The 14965-nt window shown below is 36.8% G+C and overlaps 1 protein-coding gene and 1 pseudogene across 1 annotated transcript in view; both read left to right on the forward strand.

Moving 5' to 3' along the window:
* ATAD2 (ATPase family AAA domain containing 2) overlaps positions 1 to 14965 on the forward strand; it is a 68354-nt gene that overhangs the window by 23619 nt on the left and 29770 nt on the right. The window contains exons 9-13 of the mRNA XM_044245001.1: positions 5035 to 5142; positions 7325 to 7433; positions 7688 to 7803; positions 13546 to 13720; positions 14596 to 14684. Coding sequence (XP_044100936.1) covers positions 5035 to 5142; positions 7325 to 7433; positions 7688 to 7803; positions 13546 to 13720; positions 14596 to 14684 — 597 coding nt within the window. The remainder of the gene's footprint in view (positions 1 to 5034; positions 5143 to 7324; positions 7434 to 7687; positions 7804 to 13545; positions 13721 to 14595; positions 14685 to 14965) is intronic.
* Positions 10963 to 11382, forward strand: LOC122904323 (annotated as a pseudogene).

The following is a 14965-nucleotide window of genomic DNA, read 5'->3' on the forward strand; positions in this document are numbered from 1 at the left end:
CTATTCAAACAGTTTTGGAAGTCTGCTCACTGAAACAGACTATCTGATTACGGAAAGCAACACTTTGGTTGACAAATTTTGTTGACAAATTCTTCTCTTCTAGGAAAAATATGAATGCCCTTAATGTCCCTGGGTCTTTTAATTTCATTTTTTGAGTGTCAAAAATCACAAGTGTATATCTAGATTTCCTGTTTCGTTATCCCTTTACATAAAACCAGAGCCCAGAAGGATGGAGGGTAAACTGTCAGGGTTGCCCATGATCAATTGCACTTGAAAGGAGGCCACACAACAGAATATTGTTAAAGACCTGTATTTTGGTGGTAAAATCTAATGATCTACAGAAAAGCAGCATAAGGTGTGGTGTTTCCTGGAATCCCCATCAATCATAAGGCCCAGCGCAGCTGTCTTGGTTGTGTGACTCAAAGGACAAACCTCTATTAGATCCAACAGAAGTGAAAGGCTCGCACTTACTTTGAGATTTAGTTTCTTTTCTCACTCTTAACAGATTTATGTTTCTGGAAGTAACCCACTTAATTATTGACTGCCTCATTAGTCGCCACCTACAATGTTACTCTAGAGCCGGTGGGAATTTTTTTTTTTTTGCCTGTTCGGTGCTCAAGTTCTCATATCTGGTTTGCAGAATCTACCCTTTATGGAAAGTGTCTCATAGCTCTTTGGGTAGAGGATTTTTTTTTTTTCCACTACGATTATTAACAAATGTTTTGAGTTCTACCATGTGCTAAGCACTATGGATATAAAAATGGCTAAGTCAGGATTCCGACCCTTGGGTCACATTGACTAGTGGAAGATTCTGACATTTATTTTTTATTTATATATTTCATTTATTATTTGAGTGTAGTTGACACATGATGTTTCATGAGTTTCAATTATGCAGCATAGTGATTCAGCAGCTGTATGTTATGCAATAGTCCCAAGTATAGCTACCATCTGTCACTATAACAACGCTATTGAAATACTATTGACAATATTCCCTATGCTGTACCTTTAATTCCTGTAATTTAATCATTTCCATCATTGGAAACCTGTATCTCCCACTCCTGGTCACCCATTTTGCCCATCCCCCCTCACAACCCCCTGACTAGCAACCATCAGTTCTCTGTATAGGTCTGATTTGCTTCATGTTTGACCCATTTAAATTAAAGTATGAACTAAGAGATTTAAATTGTACCCAAGTCACATTATTTGACTTAATGATTTTGATTTTGCTTCTGATAGCCTTTTAAAGATTTTTACTTTTTGCTGAGTTTTATCGAGATATAATTCACATACCATAGAGTTCACCCATTTAAAGTGTACAAGGACTTGCAGTATTTTCACAGTTGTGCAACCATCACCACAATTTTAGAACATTTTTCTTGTCTCAGAAAGAAACCCTGTCCTCTTTAGTTCTCTCCAATTCCTGCATCCCCCACCCCCTCAGCCCTAAGCAACCAGTAATCTATTTTCTGTCTCTCTAGATTTGCCTATTCTGGGTCTTTCGTTTATGTGCACTCTGCTGTGAGTGGCTTCTTTCACTTGGTACAACATTTTCAAGGTTCATCCACGTTTAGCATGTACCAGTACTTCATTCTTTTTATTATCAAGTGAGATTCCATTGTATAAATATACCACGTTTTGTTTATCCATTTATCAGTTGATGGACATTTGGGTTGTTTCTACTTTTTTGGCTACTGTGAATACGACCATGAACATTTGTAACAACTTTTTGTGTGAACTTGTGTTTTCACTTCTCTTAAGTATGTACCTAGAAGTGGAATTGCTAAATCAAATGCTAACTCTATTTACTGTTTCAAGGAGTTGTCAGATGATTTTCCAGAGTGGCTGCTTTATTTTACATTCTCACAAATAATGTATGAGAGTATTTCTTGACATCTTAACTAACCCTTACTATTATCTGACCTTTTGATTATAGCCCTTTAAGCCTTTTTTCTTTTCTTTTCTTTTCTTTTTTTTTTTTCCGATAACACTCTAGCCAAGGCTGTGTAAACATCTCTTCCCTTTTAACAACCTTAATGGTGATTTTGCTCAACCTTTTAACTTTTTCTTGAAGAGACCAGCTTCTGTTTGTAGTTTATGTCCTACTTCACCTACCTAGGCATGGAAACAAAGCACCCATTCAGAGAATTGTCTGAACGTTGCTCTTAGTATGGCAAATGATCCAGAAACCTTGCACCCACAGGACAGATCTTGCAGGGGTCTTTGGCATGCTTACAGCCGAGCTTCAGGACTGCTGCCTTTAAGCAGGATTTTCTTTCTTATGATTACAAACCTCTACTCACTTAAGCTTTATTCTTTAGCTTCAATCTGCAGTTTCTGGAACAAGCCTAGTCCTTTGAACGTAAAGGTAACATAAGAGTACAGTTGCTTCACCAGTATTCCAGAGTATTCCATACCTGTTGTCAGAGTGCTAAAACTGGCAGCTCTAGACACTGGTTAGATTCACAGTGCTGATCCAATGCTTATGGGTGCCAAAAGTTCAGATGTTTTTAAAAAGCAAATTGGGAAAAAAATAAGGGAATGTGGCCATGTGTGCTTAGAATCCTTTTAAAAGTGAAATAATGGCCTTTCTACAGTATAATTACAAAGAATCTGGGCCCATGACTAGGACTGCCCAGGTTGCAAGCCCAGCTTTTCCATTTATTAGTGACCTTCAACAAGTTACTTACCCTCTCTCTTTTTTTTTTTTTTTTTTTAAAGATTTTATTTATTTGACAGACAGATCACAAGTAGGCAGAGAGGCAGGCAGAGAGAGAGGGGGAAGCAGGCTCCCCACCGAGCAGAGAGCCCGATGCGGGGCTCGATCCCGGGACCCTGGGATCATGACCTGAGCCGAAGGCAGAGGCTTTAACCCACTGAGCCACCCAGGCACCCCTACTTACCCTCTCTTGTGTCAGTTTTCTGACCCATAGAATGAAGAGGACAGTATTATCTATCTCACAGTATTATGAAAATTACATGAGTTAATGCATGTAAAACATTTAAGATAGTATCAGGCTTATGTTGAGTGCTGTATGCTTTTGTTATCTTGGCTATATTTTAATGCTTAAAAATCCTACTTTGCAACTCAAATGGAAAATTTATGTTAGTCCACAGGTTTTATTGTTTGCTTATAACTCTTTAGGCTCGTGAAGTCAACAACTGGGAATCACCAGTGTATATATAATGTGGATTTTTGGAATAGAAAGACAGTGGTTTGAATTCTGATGCCATCATTATCTTATTCTTACATTTTGAGCAAATTGTTTATGCTGTGAGCCAGCCACATTGGCCCCAACTCTAAATGAGCATGCCATACGTGTGTGTCCAGAGTTTAAGTTTAAGATTAAATGAGATAATATGTCTACTATCTGGTCTGGTACAAGGAGCACTTAATAATTGTTAGTCCTTTTATTAATTGTGAAGTTGGTCTTAATTATGTGAGTACATACTGAATTCACACACAGTTATGTGAATTATATGTTTACAAGTTAATCTTTTCATAATATTAATGGGAATATTAAACAAGTTTGTCTTTCATATAAAATTGCAGACTTGTGCTTGATAGTTTTAGTTTCAGGCTCATCACAAAAATAGTCTTGGGCATGTTTGGGAGGTGAGTGGAGGATCACTTTCTCATTTATATCTGTTTTTCCATAACCCCTATCCAAAGCCCTAAGGGCCATTTGTGTTTCAGAATTCAGGATGGAGGGTAGGGTAGGGGAGTCACTAAGGTAATGTGCAACATTAACATCTCTAGGACTGTCTGGGCCAGTAATGCCTAGTCACATGTGTTCTGTAGCAGAACATATGAATAATCATAGTAAGTGGGACAAATAGTGACTGTGAATTGCCTTTATGACATGTCAGATTCTGGTACGTGAATAGTGGAAAAACTTGTTTTCTGAGTACAAGATTCTGGACCCTCCATTATGCAGATAATAGATTGTGAACGTTTTATATTTTTGGAAACACCTACTTACTGTGATGGTACTCTAACTCAGGAAAAGCGCTAGACTCTGACCAATAGAATGATTATTAAAGGTTTTCCCAGCTAGATTCTTTGTCTTTCCTATGGATCCTTTGCTACAATGCAAAGGTAGAAGTGTTTAAAATTTTTTTCAATATTTGTAGTGCTTGGCATCTTATTTAATCCTACCAACTAGCCTAAGAATTTGAATGTAATCAATTGATTATATTCTTATCCCTTTTTTGAAAGTGAGAAAATTAAGGCTTATATGGGTTAGGTAGCTCATCCACATTTTACACAGCTGTTAAGTGGCTATTGTGAATTTACAGTTGGTGATATGCTGTAGATAAAGGACATTGTATTTCTCACTGTTTCCTAGTATTTTGAACTTGATCCTTTCTGGTTTACATGAAAACTCTTGTGTTCTCCTTTTGATGTTGACATTTCAAAATTCCCTTCCAAATGCGAAATTATATATAGTATAATATTGAAAATACTTTCTGAAATTAGTCCCAAAGAGTCTAATACCCTCTTTTTCCCACCTTTCTCTTTGAGGATAACTGATTTATATCAAGACTTAAGAAGTCATTCTGGAGGCGCCTGGGTGGCTCAGTGGGTTAAAGCCTTTGCCTTCAGCTCAGGTCATGATCTCAGGGTCCTGGGATCAAGCCCCGCATCAGGCTCTCTGCTCAGTGGGAAGCCTGCTTCCCCCTCTCTCTCTGCCTGCCTCTCTGTCTACTGGTGATCTCTGTCAAATAAATAAATAAAATCTTAAAAAAAAAAAAAAAAAGTCATTCTGCCTGAACCATTCCTATCATAATGAACATTTGATTATCAGCTCTACCCCAGCCTCCTGCCTATCTTTTTTTCCCCCTTCCTCTCAGTTATCCAGGACTTGTATTCTTCTCAAAAGATTCAACCAACAAAGCCTACTTAATTGGTTCAGCAAATGTATTAGTTTTAGGATAAACGTTTTTGGATCATTAGGTATTTCTGATATTTGCATCTTACTCCTCTGTTTTTCCTGCTCCCCTTCATCATGATTTCAGTTTTCCTCTTTACTTTAGGCGAAGGCATGCAATCCACAGTAGTGACTCTACTTCATCTTCCTCTTCTGAAGATGAACAGCACTTCGAGAGGCGAAGAAAAAGGAGCCGTAATAGAGCTATCAACAGGTAAGTGCCATACTGATGCCTTTTAAAACTACAAGCTATTTTTTCTTAAGTGGTGAGAAGGCTGAATAATTTGGGAATACATACAGCTTGACCAAATTTAAGAATTACGTAAGAGGTAAATGTATAAACCAAAATGCCATCTTTTTTTGAAATATCTGTATTTGAAACTAGTAATAGATTAGAACATATGTTTTCTTACACAACCAGGGTATAACTCAAAATGGTGCTTGGTACGCACTGATTTGAGGAAATAAACTTTTTATTTTATTTTATTTTATTTTATTCGTAACTCTTTATAGTATAAGTGCATTTGTAAGTTCATAGCAAGGATTATTCCCATTTTACAGATGTGGCTGGGTGAGTGAAAAATGCAGTGCTTGTATCCTAATAAAATAATATTTTTATAGAGTAGAAAACAGTGTTTGATGAAACAATTAGAACATAATAATTGAAGGGATATGCAGACCAACCATTCTTTGTATCATAAGCTCTGTTCTTTTGTAGCATTAGATTTGCCCTAATGTGGTAGTCACTGGTTATATGTGGCTATTTCAGCACTTGAAATGTAGCTGATCTGAGTTGAGAAATACTATACATTTTTGCAAAAAATATACTCTTGGATTTCAAAGACTTAGTACAAGAAAGAATGTAAAATATCCCAATTTTGTAAATATTTATTTTGCACATTGAAATGGTATGTTTTAGATAAATAAAATATTATTGTTAAAATTAGTTTTACTTTTTTGTTTAGTGTGTCTAAAACAAAATTTTAAATTACATTTTTTTTCCTTTTTTCTCCAATTTATTTATTTTCAGAAAAATAGTATTCATTATTTTTTCACCACACCCAGTGCTCCATGCAAGCCGTGCCCTCTATAATACCCACCACCTGGTACCCCAACCTCCCACCCCCCCGTTAAATTACATTTTGACTTGTTTTTCACTTCCGTTGGCAGCAGTGAACTAAATCATCCACAACCTGTATTATTTAGATTACTTGAATTTTTCTTTGGCTTCATTCCTAGAAACGTGCATTGAATCCTGTGGATTTTATAGCATGCAGTTACACTTCTGTTAAGGATTGTTTAAGAAATACCTTTTAAGGGGTGCCTGGGAGGCTTAGTGTGTTAAGCAGCTGCCTTTGGCTCAGGACATGATCTCGGGGTCCTGGGATTGAGCCCCACATCAGGCTCTCTGCTAAGCAGAGAGCCTGCTTCTCCCTCTCCCTCTGCATGCTGTTCTGCCTATTTGTGCTCTCTGTCAAATAAATAAAATCTTTAAAAAAAAAAAAAAAAACACCTTTTATGAAGCCACGGTTGAAAATGTCTCCATCTCAGATTTCACGGTGTGAATTCCTTGTGGAGTCTGAGGCTAGCAGGAGCTGGCACTCGAGGTGGGGCTGGGGTGCTTTCACGCATGTTCAGCCACAGCATCTTTCCTTGCCTCAGTGTCTCAGCCTCTAGCAAGAGCAGTTTGCATTCTCCATCTGTAAAACAAGCAGGTTCTTCTAGGTGTGCTCTGTGTAATCTACCATAACTGTTTTTGAAAGTAGTTAGGAAAGCAGTGATTCATTCTTGCTTGAGAGGATTGATGTGGATCCAAATGCTTGGTGGACCATGAGACTGTTTTGCTGAGAGGTATTGTAGCACAATTGTTGCAGGACTAGAGGCCCACTGCTTTGGTTTGAGTCCTGGATCTGCCACTTTGTGTGACTTTGAGCATTTTAGTTAACCTTTCTATGCCTCAGTTCTCTTTTAAAATAGGGGAAATAATAATATTCCATAAAACTGTTGTGAGGACTTAATGAATTATTACATGTAAAGCCGCCTAAAACAGCCTGGAAAATAGTAAATACTTTGTATATGTTAAGCACAGTCAATATGAAGTATATTGATACAAACACGAATTACTTTATGCTGCTGTGGTGTCTTGAACACTGGTATTTCATTTGACTGTCTATCTTTAATGATAAAACTTCAGGGACAAATATTACTAACATTGAAGTTCTCACCCTATATAAAGAAAATGAGGAAGTTGAAATACATAGTTTCACAATGGCTGTGATTGAAATTTACCTTTTTTAAAAGATTTTGAGGAAAATATCCATATTTTAACATGGAATTTGGGGGAAAAAAGTGAACTAATGGGGTGGGTTTTTTTTTTTTTCATCTTTTCTAAATAGGTGCCTCCCGCTGAATTTTCGGAAAGATGAATTAAAAGGAATTTATAAAGATAGAATGAAGATTGGAGCAAGTCTTGCAGATGTTGATCCAATGCAACTGGATTCTTCAGTGAGTTATACTACCTTGAATTGTATGCTTGAACACATATACTGTTTGCTTCAGTTTAGTTTTAAAGTTAAATGAACCAATTTTATATAAATCAGAAACTTTATAGATTTTTTTCCCTTTTTTTCAAATCTTCAGGCTACTAACATGCTGTTATTCATTTGACTGTGTATGGGTTGAGTACAGTTTAGGGATGGCATGGCATTTTAACTGTAACTCCAAATCTGAGGATGTCCGTGTTTCCCTTCCATTGTCAGGTACGATTTGATAGCATCGGGGGCCTGTCGAATCATATTGCAGCTCTGAAAGAGATGGTGGTGTTTCCATTACTTTATCCAGAAGTCTTTGAAAAATTCAAAATTCAACCTCCAAGGTAATTTTAATTGTACATTTTATTTTAGCCACATTCTGGGCTAAGCTACTATTGTCCAGAAAGATAACACTTGTCTGTTGAATTTTTTTTAGGTCTACAGTAATCTATTACGCTTTCCTGGGTACTTTGAATATTTTTACTTTCTTAAAGTTTAACTTGAAAAATGGTTTCAGAATTGATTCTCTATTAAAAGAAAAATAGTTTTCAAGGCTTTTCATACATTTAGTGAAATTCTTCCCATATGTATTATTTACTTTTTTCTTTCACTTTTATACTTTAGTTTTAGATTTATACCAAAGTAATACATGTACATAATTTTAAAAGTCACATTGCACTATAAGTCTTACAAAGGAAAAAATGATAGTAGTTCCTTCTCTACTCTTCCTCCTCCCACTTTCCAGAACCAACTACTTTCATTCCTGTTTATCTGTTTAAATACATATTTAAATAATATGCTTATACTGTAATTTTTGGTCTGTTTTAGAATCTATTGACTTGTAACATGAATAGGCTCTTTTTTTTCTGGTTTCCCTTAACTCCATACATACACATTTTTCCCCGTCCTCATATGCTCTTGGTAGCTTCTTTATGCACATGTAAAATTGTTGAGTCAATTTTAAGTGTGTTCTTTATGATTATGTAAATATTTCTTACAGCTGAGCCATATATAGTATATTATGACTACATTTTCTCTCTTTTCCAACTCTGCTCTTTCCCATCAGCTTTAATATTGTTTGCCTGTGGGTGGGGTTTTTTGTTGTTGTTGTTCGTTAGGGGTTTTTTTTTGTTTTTTTTTTTTTTGTTAGGGTTTTTGTAATTAGTTTTATATGTACTTTTCAGTTCATGCTAGTGATAAAACTCTTCAGTACAGTTAAACATAACAAATAATTTATTGACTCCTCATTTTTCTAGACACATCTTGGAGCTTTGTTCTCTTGCTTTTATCCAGACTAGTTATTCTTAGTCTTGAAGCACAGCTAAGCTTTGGGACTTCTCGTCACAATCAGTGGGATTTCCTTTATCTTTCAGGATTCCCTGCTTCCTTTTTTTTTAAGATTTTTTTTTCTTAATTTTTAAGTAATCTTCACCCCTAACATGGGACTTGAACTCACAGCCCCAAGATAAAGAGTCTTAGCCTCCACTGACTGAGCCAGCCGGGTGCCCCAAGACCGTTTTTTACAGCTGTGTTTTGATGGGGTACATTCCAGCAATATCCTGAAAAAAAGAATGGAAGAGAGGGTTTTTTGTTTGTTTGTTTTGGTTTGGTTTTTTTTGAGAATGGTCTTGGAACACAATCTGTTGATGTGTCTTTTTTCCCCTCCTGCTTTCATTGTGCTGTGCCTCTACAGTATGGAAAAATATCCTTTGATTTCTAGGCAAGTTTTTTTGTATGACTTCTTCAGTAATTTTTCCACTCCATTTTTTCTTTTTCCTCAATTCATGTCAATTGAATGTTGGACTTTCTAGATAAATCTTTTTTTCTTGTTTCCATCTCTTTTGATCTTTTTTCCTTAAGTGTCTAGTGGGGATTTCCTTTTAAGTGTCTAGTGATCCTTGGCTCTTTGTTAATATTTAAGGGTGAAGCTTTTTTTTTTTTTTTTTAAGATTTATTTATTTGAGACCAAAAGTGCATATGCAGGCATGTATAGGGACAGAGGGAGAGGATCTCCAGCAGACTGCTGAGCACCCCCATGGAGCTTAATCTTACAATCCTGAGACGATGACCTGAACCGAAATAAAGAGTCTGTCTCTCAACTGACTGAGCTACTCAGGCACCCCCAGAATGGAGCATGTTTTTAAAAGCTCACTTGTAGAGCTTGTTAATTTCTAGGCCTCACCTTAGGATGATGGTTAGGTGGTGGTTCTTTTACCAGAAGTCCTCAAAGTCAGTATCTAGGCATGTTTTTCCCCACCAGAGACAAATTTTCCAGTTTTCTGTTTGAAGCTTATGAATCTGGCTGCCAGCATTTTAGCAGTAGGCCTGAGAAAGGGTTAGTAGTCTACACTGTTCAACATGGAGTTCTTAACTTACTTTCTGCAGGATCTCATCTTTTCTCTTAGGGGCAAGTAAATTAGCCAAGCAATTTGCCTGCACAGAATAGTAAAAGAAAGTGGTGGTCTCACCATTTTTTAATAATAATGTCTTATTCCATCCTCAAACTTCAACCCAACCCTTCTCTCCTGCCTGGAGATAATATAACCTCTAAATTACAAGAGGTGTTTTGCAAATTTTTTTGTTACTTGTCTGTCTGTTTTCTTTTAGATTTTTATTTATTTATTTATTTATTTGACAGACAAAGATCACAAGTAGACAGAGAGGCAGGCAGAGAGAGAGAGAGGAGGAAGCAGGCCCTGCTGAGCAAAGAGCCTGATGCAGGGCTCAATCCCAGGACCCTGGGATCATGACCTGAGCCAACGGTAGAGGCTTTAACCCACTGAGCCACTCAGGCGCCCTGTTTGTTTGTTTTTTTAAGAGAGAGGGAGGGCTCTGGGGTTGCAGTGCAGAGGGAGAGGAAGAGAATCTTAGGCAGTCTCCTTGCCTAGCATGGAGCCAGACACCATCATTCTCACAACCCTGGGATCATGACCTGAGCCAAGATCAAGAGTCAGATAGATGCTTAACTGACTGAGACACCCAGGCAGCCCACAAATTAGCTTTCTTATTGGGAGCTACTTTATTTTAGTTTTCATGTCACCACACTTAGTCTTTTTCCTTTTTCTTCTAGTTTTTATACCTTATTAACCCATTTTTAAACCCTAGCCCCTGATTCTTTTTTCCTCATGAAACTTTTCTTCCTGAATCATATCCTGTATGGAAACATTGATTTCAGGAAACTTTTTTAAATTAGTAAGCTTTTTTCCCCTTTCCCATTATAAAAGTTAAGTACCATACACAGTTAAACATTGGTGAATTAAACCTGTTTTTAATTAGAAAGATATTAGTATTAAATAACAACACTTGCTCATTATAAGAAGTATTGGAAGTACCTAGTTAATTTAGTAAATTGGGTCTGAGGAGGGGAGACCCATTATGACCCAGCCTTTCCCTCACTTTTCCCTCTCTGCCCCTACTGTGTTTTGCCGCTGAGGTGGCAGAGCTGTCGGGAGGAGCACGAGTGGGCATTTCAAGGACCCAAGACTGTCTAAAGCCAAAGGAAAATGGTGGAAAATTTACTGTCCCCATTGCCACAAAGAGCAATTTATGGCTTTGTTCTTTTCTTAAGCTCCCAGTCTGGCTTCGTACTACATTTTGTGTGGGCTTTTATTCCTGAATCTTGGCTAACCTCCTTAGGCTAACCCTATTGGCCTTAAAAATATAGGGCAGTTGCATTGCCTGTCTCCTCATTACTGTAGTGACTGGTTATTTACCTTTATTTGGAATAAATGTAATGAGTACCTCTGTCCACTCTAGTCCATTCATACAATCACAGGTAATTGTGCTAAAAACAACAGCAGAAGAGATACCAAGAAGAGGCCATTCCAGCATTAAACAGAGCTATTCCTATTAGTGAAGTAAACCAGATGTTCTTCCTTGCAGCCGAAGAACTTTATGCCAAAAACTGAATAGTATGTAGACTAATACCAAGCATTTGTTTTAAGTTTTTGATGTAATTTGGCCATATTTTGTTTTTGTTTGTATGTTTGTTTTAAAGATTCTGTTTAGTCATTGGAGAGAGAGAGCATAAGCAGGTGGAGTGACAGAGAGAGAAGCAGGCTTCCTGGGAGCAGAGTCTGATGTGGGTCTCAGTCCCAGGATGCTGGGATCATGACCTGAGCCAAAGGCAGATGCCCAGCTGACTGAGCCACCCAGGCACCCTTTGTTTTTGTTTTTTAGAAATTTATTTATTTGAGGGAGAGAGAGAGCGAGCGGGAGGGAGGGGCAGAGGGAAGGAGAGTCTTAAGCAGACTCCACCCTGAGCATGGAGGCTGACACAGGCTCAGTCTTACAACCCTGAGACTAAAACATGAGCCAAAACACTCAACCAACTGCGCCACCATGACACCCTGTATTTTGACTCATTTATAATACCCAATATTGAAGTGTAAAAAAAAGCTGAACTGGGGTGCCTGGGTGGCTCGGTGGGTTAGGCCTCTGCCTTCGGCTCAGGTTATGGTCTCAGGGTCCTGAGATCAAGCCCCGAGCTGGGCTCTCTGCTCGGAGGGGAACCTGCTTCCCCCTCTCTCTCTGCCTGCCTCTCTGCCTACTTGTGATCTCTGTCCGTCAAATAAATAAATAAAATCTTTAAAAAAAAAAAAAAACACACCATATGAAAACAGTAGGTTAACACGATTATATATTTGATATTATAAGGGGAAATATATGTTATAAGGACAGGGAAATGAGAAAAAATTAGAAGAGATGTTTATTTTTAAATGTGCTAATTACTTTTTTATAGTATTGCAGTATTTTATTCTATCCATTAATAACTAAAATTTGAGAACATTTATAATATTAATAGAACTTCAAGAGAAATTCAACTTTTTTTTTTTTTTTAAGATTTTATTTATTTATTTGACAGAGATCACAAGTAGGCAGAGACAAGGGGAAGCAGGTTCCCCTTGTCTAGAGCCCAATGCGGTACTTGATCCCAGGACCCTGGGATCATGACCTAAGCCCAAGGCAGAGGCTTTAACCCACTGAGCCACCCAGGTGCCCCGATATGGTGTGTTTTTTAACAGTTTTATTTTTTTCTATCTGCATTTTATCATGTCCATTTCTTTTATATATATATATATATTACTCTTTTAATGGATTTCATCTATTATGTGTGAATTTTCCCCCACAATTCTTATTTTCTCATTTTTGCTTTTCTGGAATCTTCCTTAATGTTAATTTTCAAGAGCAGTTATATCATGATCTGAAATTGATTATTTCATGTTACTTTAGTAGCACTTAATCCCTGACATGTTCTATTTCTATATCCTTTTTACATTTCTAATTAGAATTATGAGTACAATCCATTTTGGGGGGAATTCTATCCAAAGAGCAATGAATAACTTTGGAAATATGTGAAAAACTATAGATTACCCCATTACAGTGATATCACCAAGAATGATTTCAAATTATTTACATTGTCCTAGTCCCTGGCACTGAAAACACCTTTTTTTTTTTTTTTAATGAATTTATTTATTTGACAGTGAGAGAAGGAGAGAGAGCACAAGCAGGGGGAGCAGCAGAGGGAGAGGGGAAATCAGGCTTCCTGCTCAGCAGGGAACCCAATGTGGGACTGGATCCCAGGACCCTGAGATCATGACCTGAGTCGAAGGCAGAGGCTTAACCCACTGAGCCACTCGGGTGTCCCCATGTATATTATTTCTTTAAGCTCTCTTCTTTTATCTTTCTTTTCTATTCGTTCCCATCATGTTTTCATACAAAACTTTTGGTACTATGTTACTGGCACTGAAACCAAGGATTGTAGGTGAAATCTGCTATTCTTTCCCCTGATAATGTTACAAAAGTAAACTATCAAGCCTGTTTAAGCCTGACTTCTGTGCAAGGTAAATAATATGATGAGCATGATGAGTGAATAAAAGAAAATATGTTTCAAATAAAGGGTGCTACCAATTTCAATTTTGTAGTATTGATATTTTCAGGTTTTAAACTGTGCTCTATGGATTGAAACAATATTTCATTTGTCTTACTTTTTTATTCACTAACTGCATTTGTGAAATTGTTTTCTAATTTTGTTTAAGTAGTCTACTTTCTAATGTAATCCTAAAATAATGCTTATTCTATTATAGAGGTTGTTTGTTTTATGGTCCACCTGGAACTGGAAAAACTCTGGTTGCTAGAGCCCTTGCCAATGAATGCAGTCAAGGGGATAAGAGAGTAGCATTCTTCATGAGGAAAGGTGCTGATTGTCTGAGTAAATGGGTAGGAGAGTCTGAAAGACAGCTACGATTATTATTTGATCAGGTATGATATTAAAATTTATTTACCTATGTAGACCTATAATCAATGTAAATGTAAGTATGTGAGAATTAGATAAGTCTTATATTTTACCATATTTCATAGAAATAAACTCAGAAGAATTAGACCAAATATATAATCTATGGATTATTTTCTTTTGTATGTCAAGATAATACTGACCTATGATGAACAGTTCTATAGGAAAAAGACAAAGAAATGATTGAATCTTAAGTTCTTTGGAGTCTTAAGGCTCATATCTAGAGAGAGACTGAAACTCTCATACTTAGCATAGTGAGATGTCTCAGTATGTGAGCTGAAGATTAGTTCTGCCCTAGAGACTTTCAATTTCATATCCCAGATTGTATCGATAGCACATTGTGAGATAATACATTCTGATCTATTGAGGCATATTGCTGCAGATGCTCTTAAATCTCTTTATATAGCTCACTGAGTTTCTTCAACTTTATTGAAGCAGACTTTAAAAAAAAAAAAACACAATGGCATCTTGCTTAATGTTTTACCATCCTAACCTGGAAGAAGGCTATGTCATTGTCTTCTGGTCTTTGTCTTGTTTTAACACTTGGTCTTGAATAGATAATTTTGTGTCCCAATAACTATAGCTATATGAAACCTGAGGTATGTGGTCAGGGGAATATGTATTTTGAATATCTCCAATTGAGAATACAAGTAAAATTAAATTATGTATATTATATTTTAGTTTGGATCCTTAAAATCTGGTTCTGGGATTTACATTTAGATTTATGAATTATAAATAAATTCTATAAGCAAGTTGGAATGAAAGTGTATTAAAATGGCTCATAATAAGTCTATATATTTGAAGTTACTGATGATAACATGCAACCACTGGACCTGTTTTCTAGGCTTATCAGATGCGCCCATCCATTATTTTTTTTGATGAAATCGATGGTCTGGCTCCAGTACGATCAAGCAGGCAAGATCAAATTCACAGGTAAACTTTGCTTGATGGCACCTCTGCCTTTCTTCCTGTTTTCTGAGCTATATTGATGTTGCACGAGGAATAGAATGTTAAACAGTGAAAGATACTTTACAAAGCAATAGTTTCCTTATTTTGGTAGAACCCTAATATATAGTACAAAAAGATAAAATAGACCATTTCTGCATGGCAAGGTTTTCACAAGCACAGTATAAAAGTATTCATTTAGTTCATGATGCAGGTTTAATTCATGATACAAACTTAAAAGCCCCTGGGCCAGTGAGGTGTAAAGCAAA

Source organism: Neovison vison, chromosome 4, assembly GCF_020171115.1.
Source record: "Neovison vison isolate M4711 chromosome 4, ASM_NN_V1, whole genome shotgun sequence".
NCBI classification, from domain to species: domain Eukaryota; kingdom Metazoa; phylum Chordata; class Mammalia; order Carnivora; family Mustelidae; genus Neogale; species Neogale vison.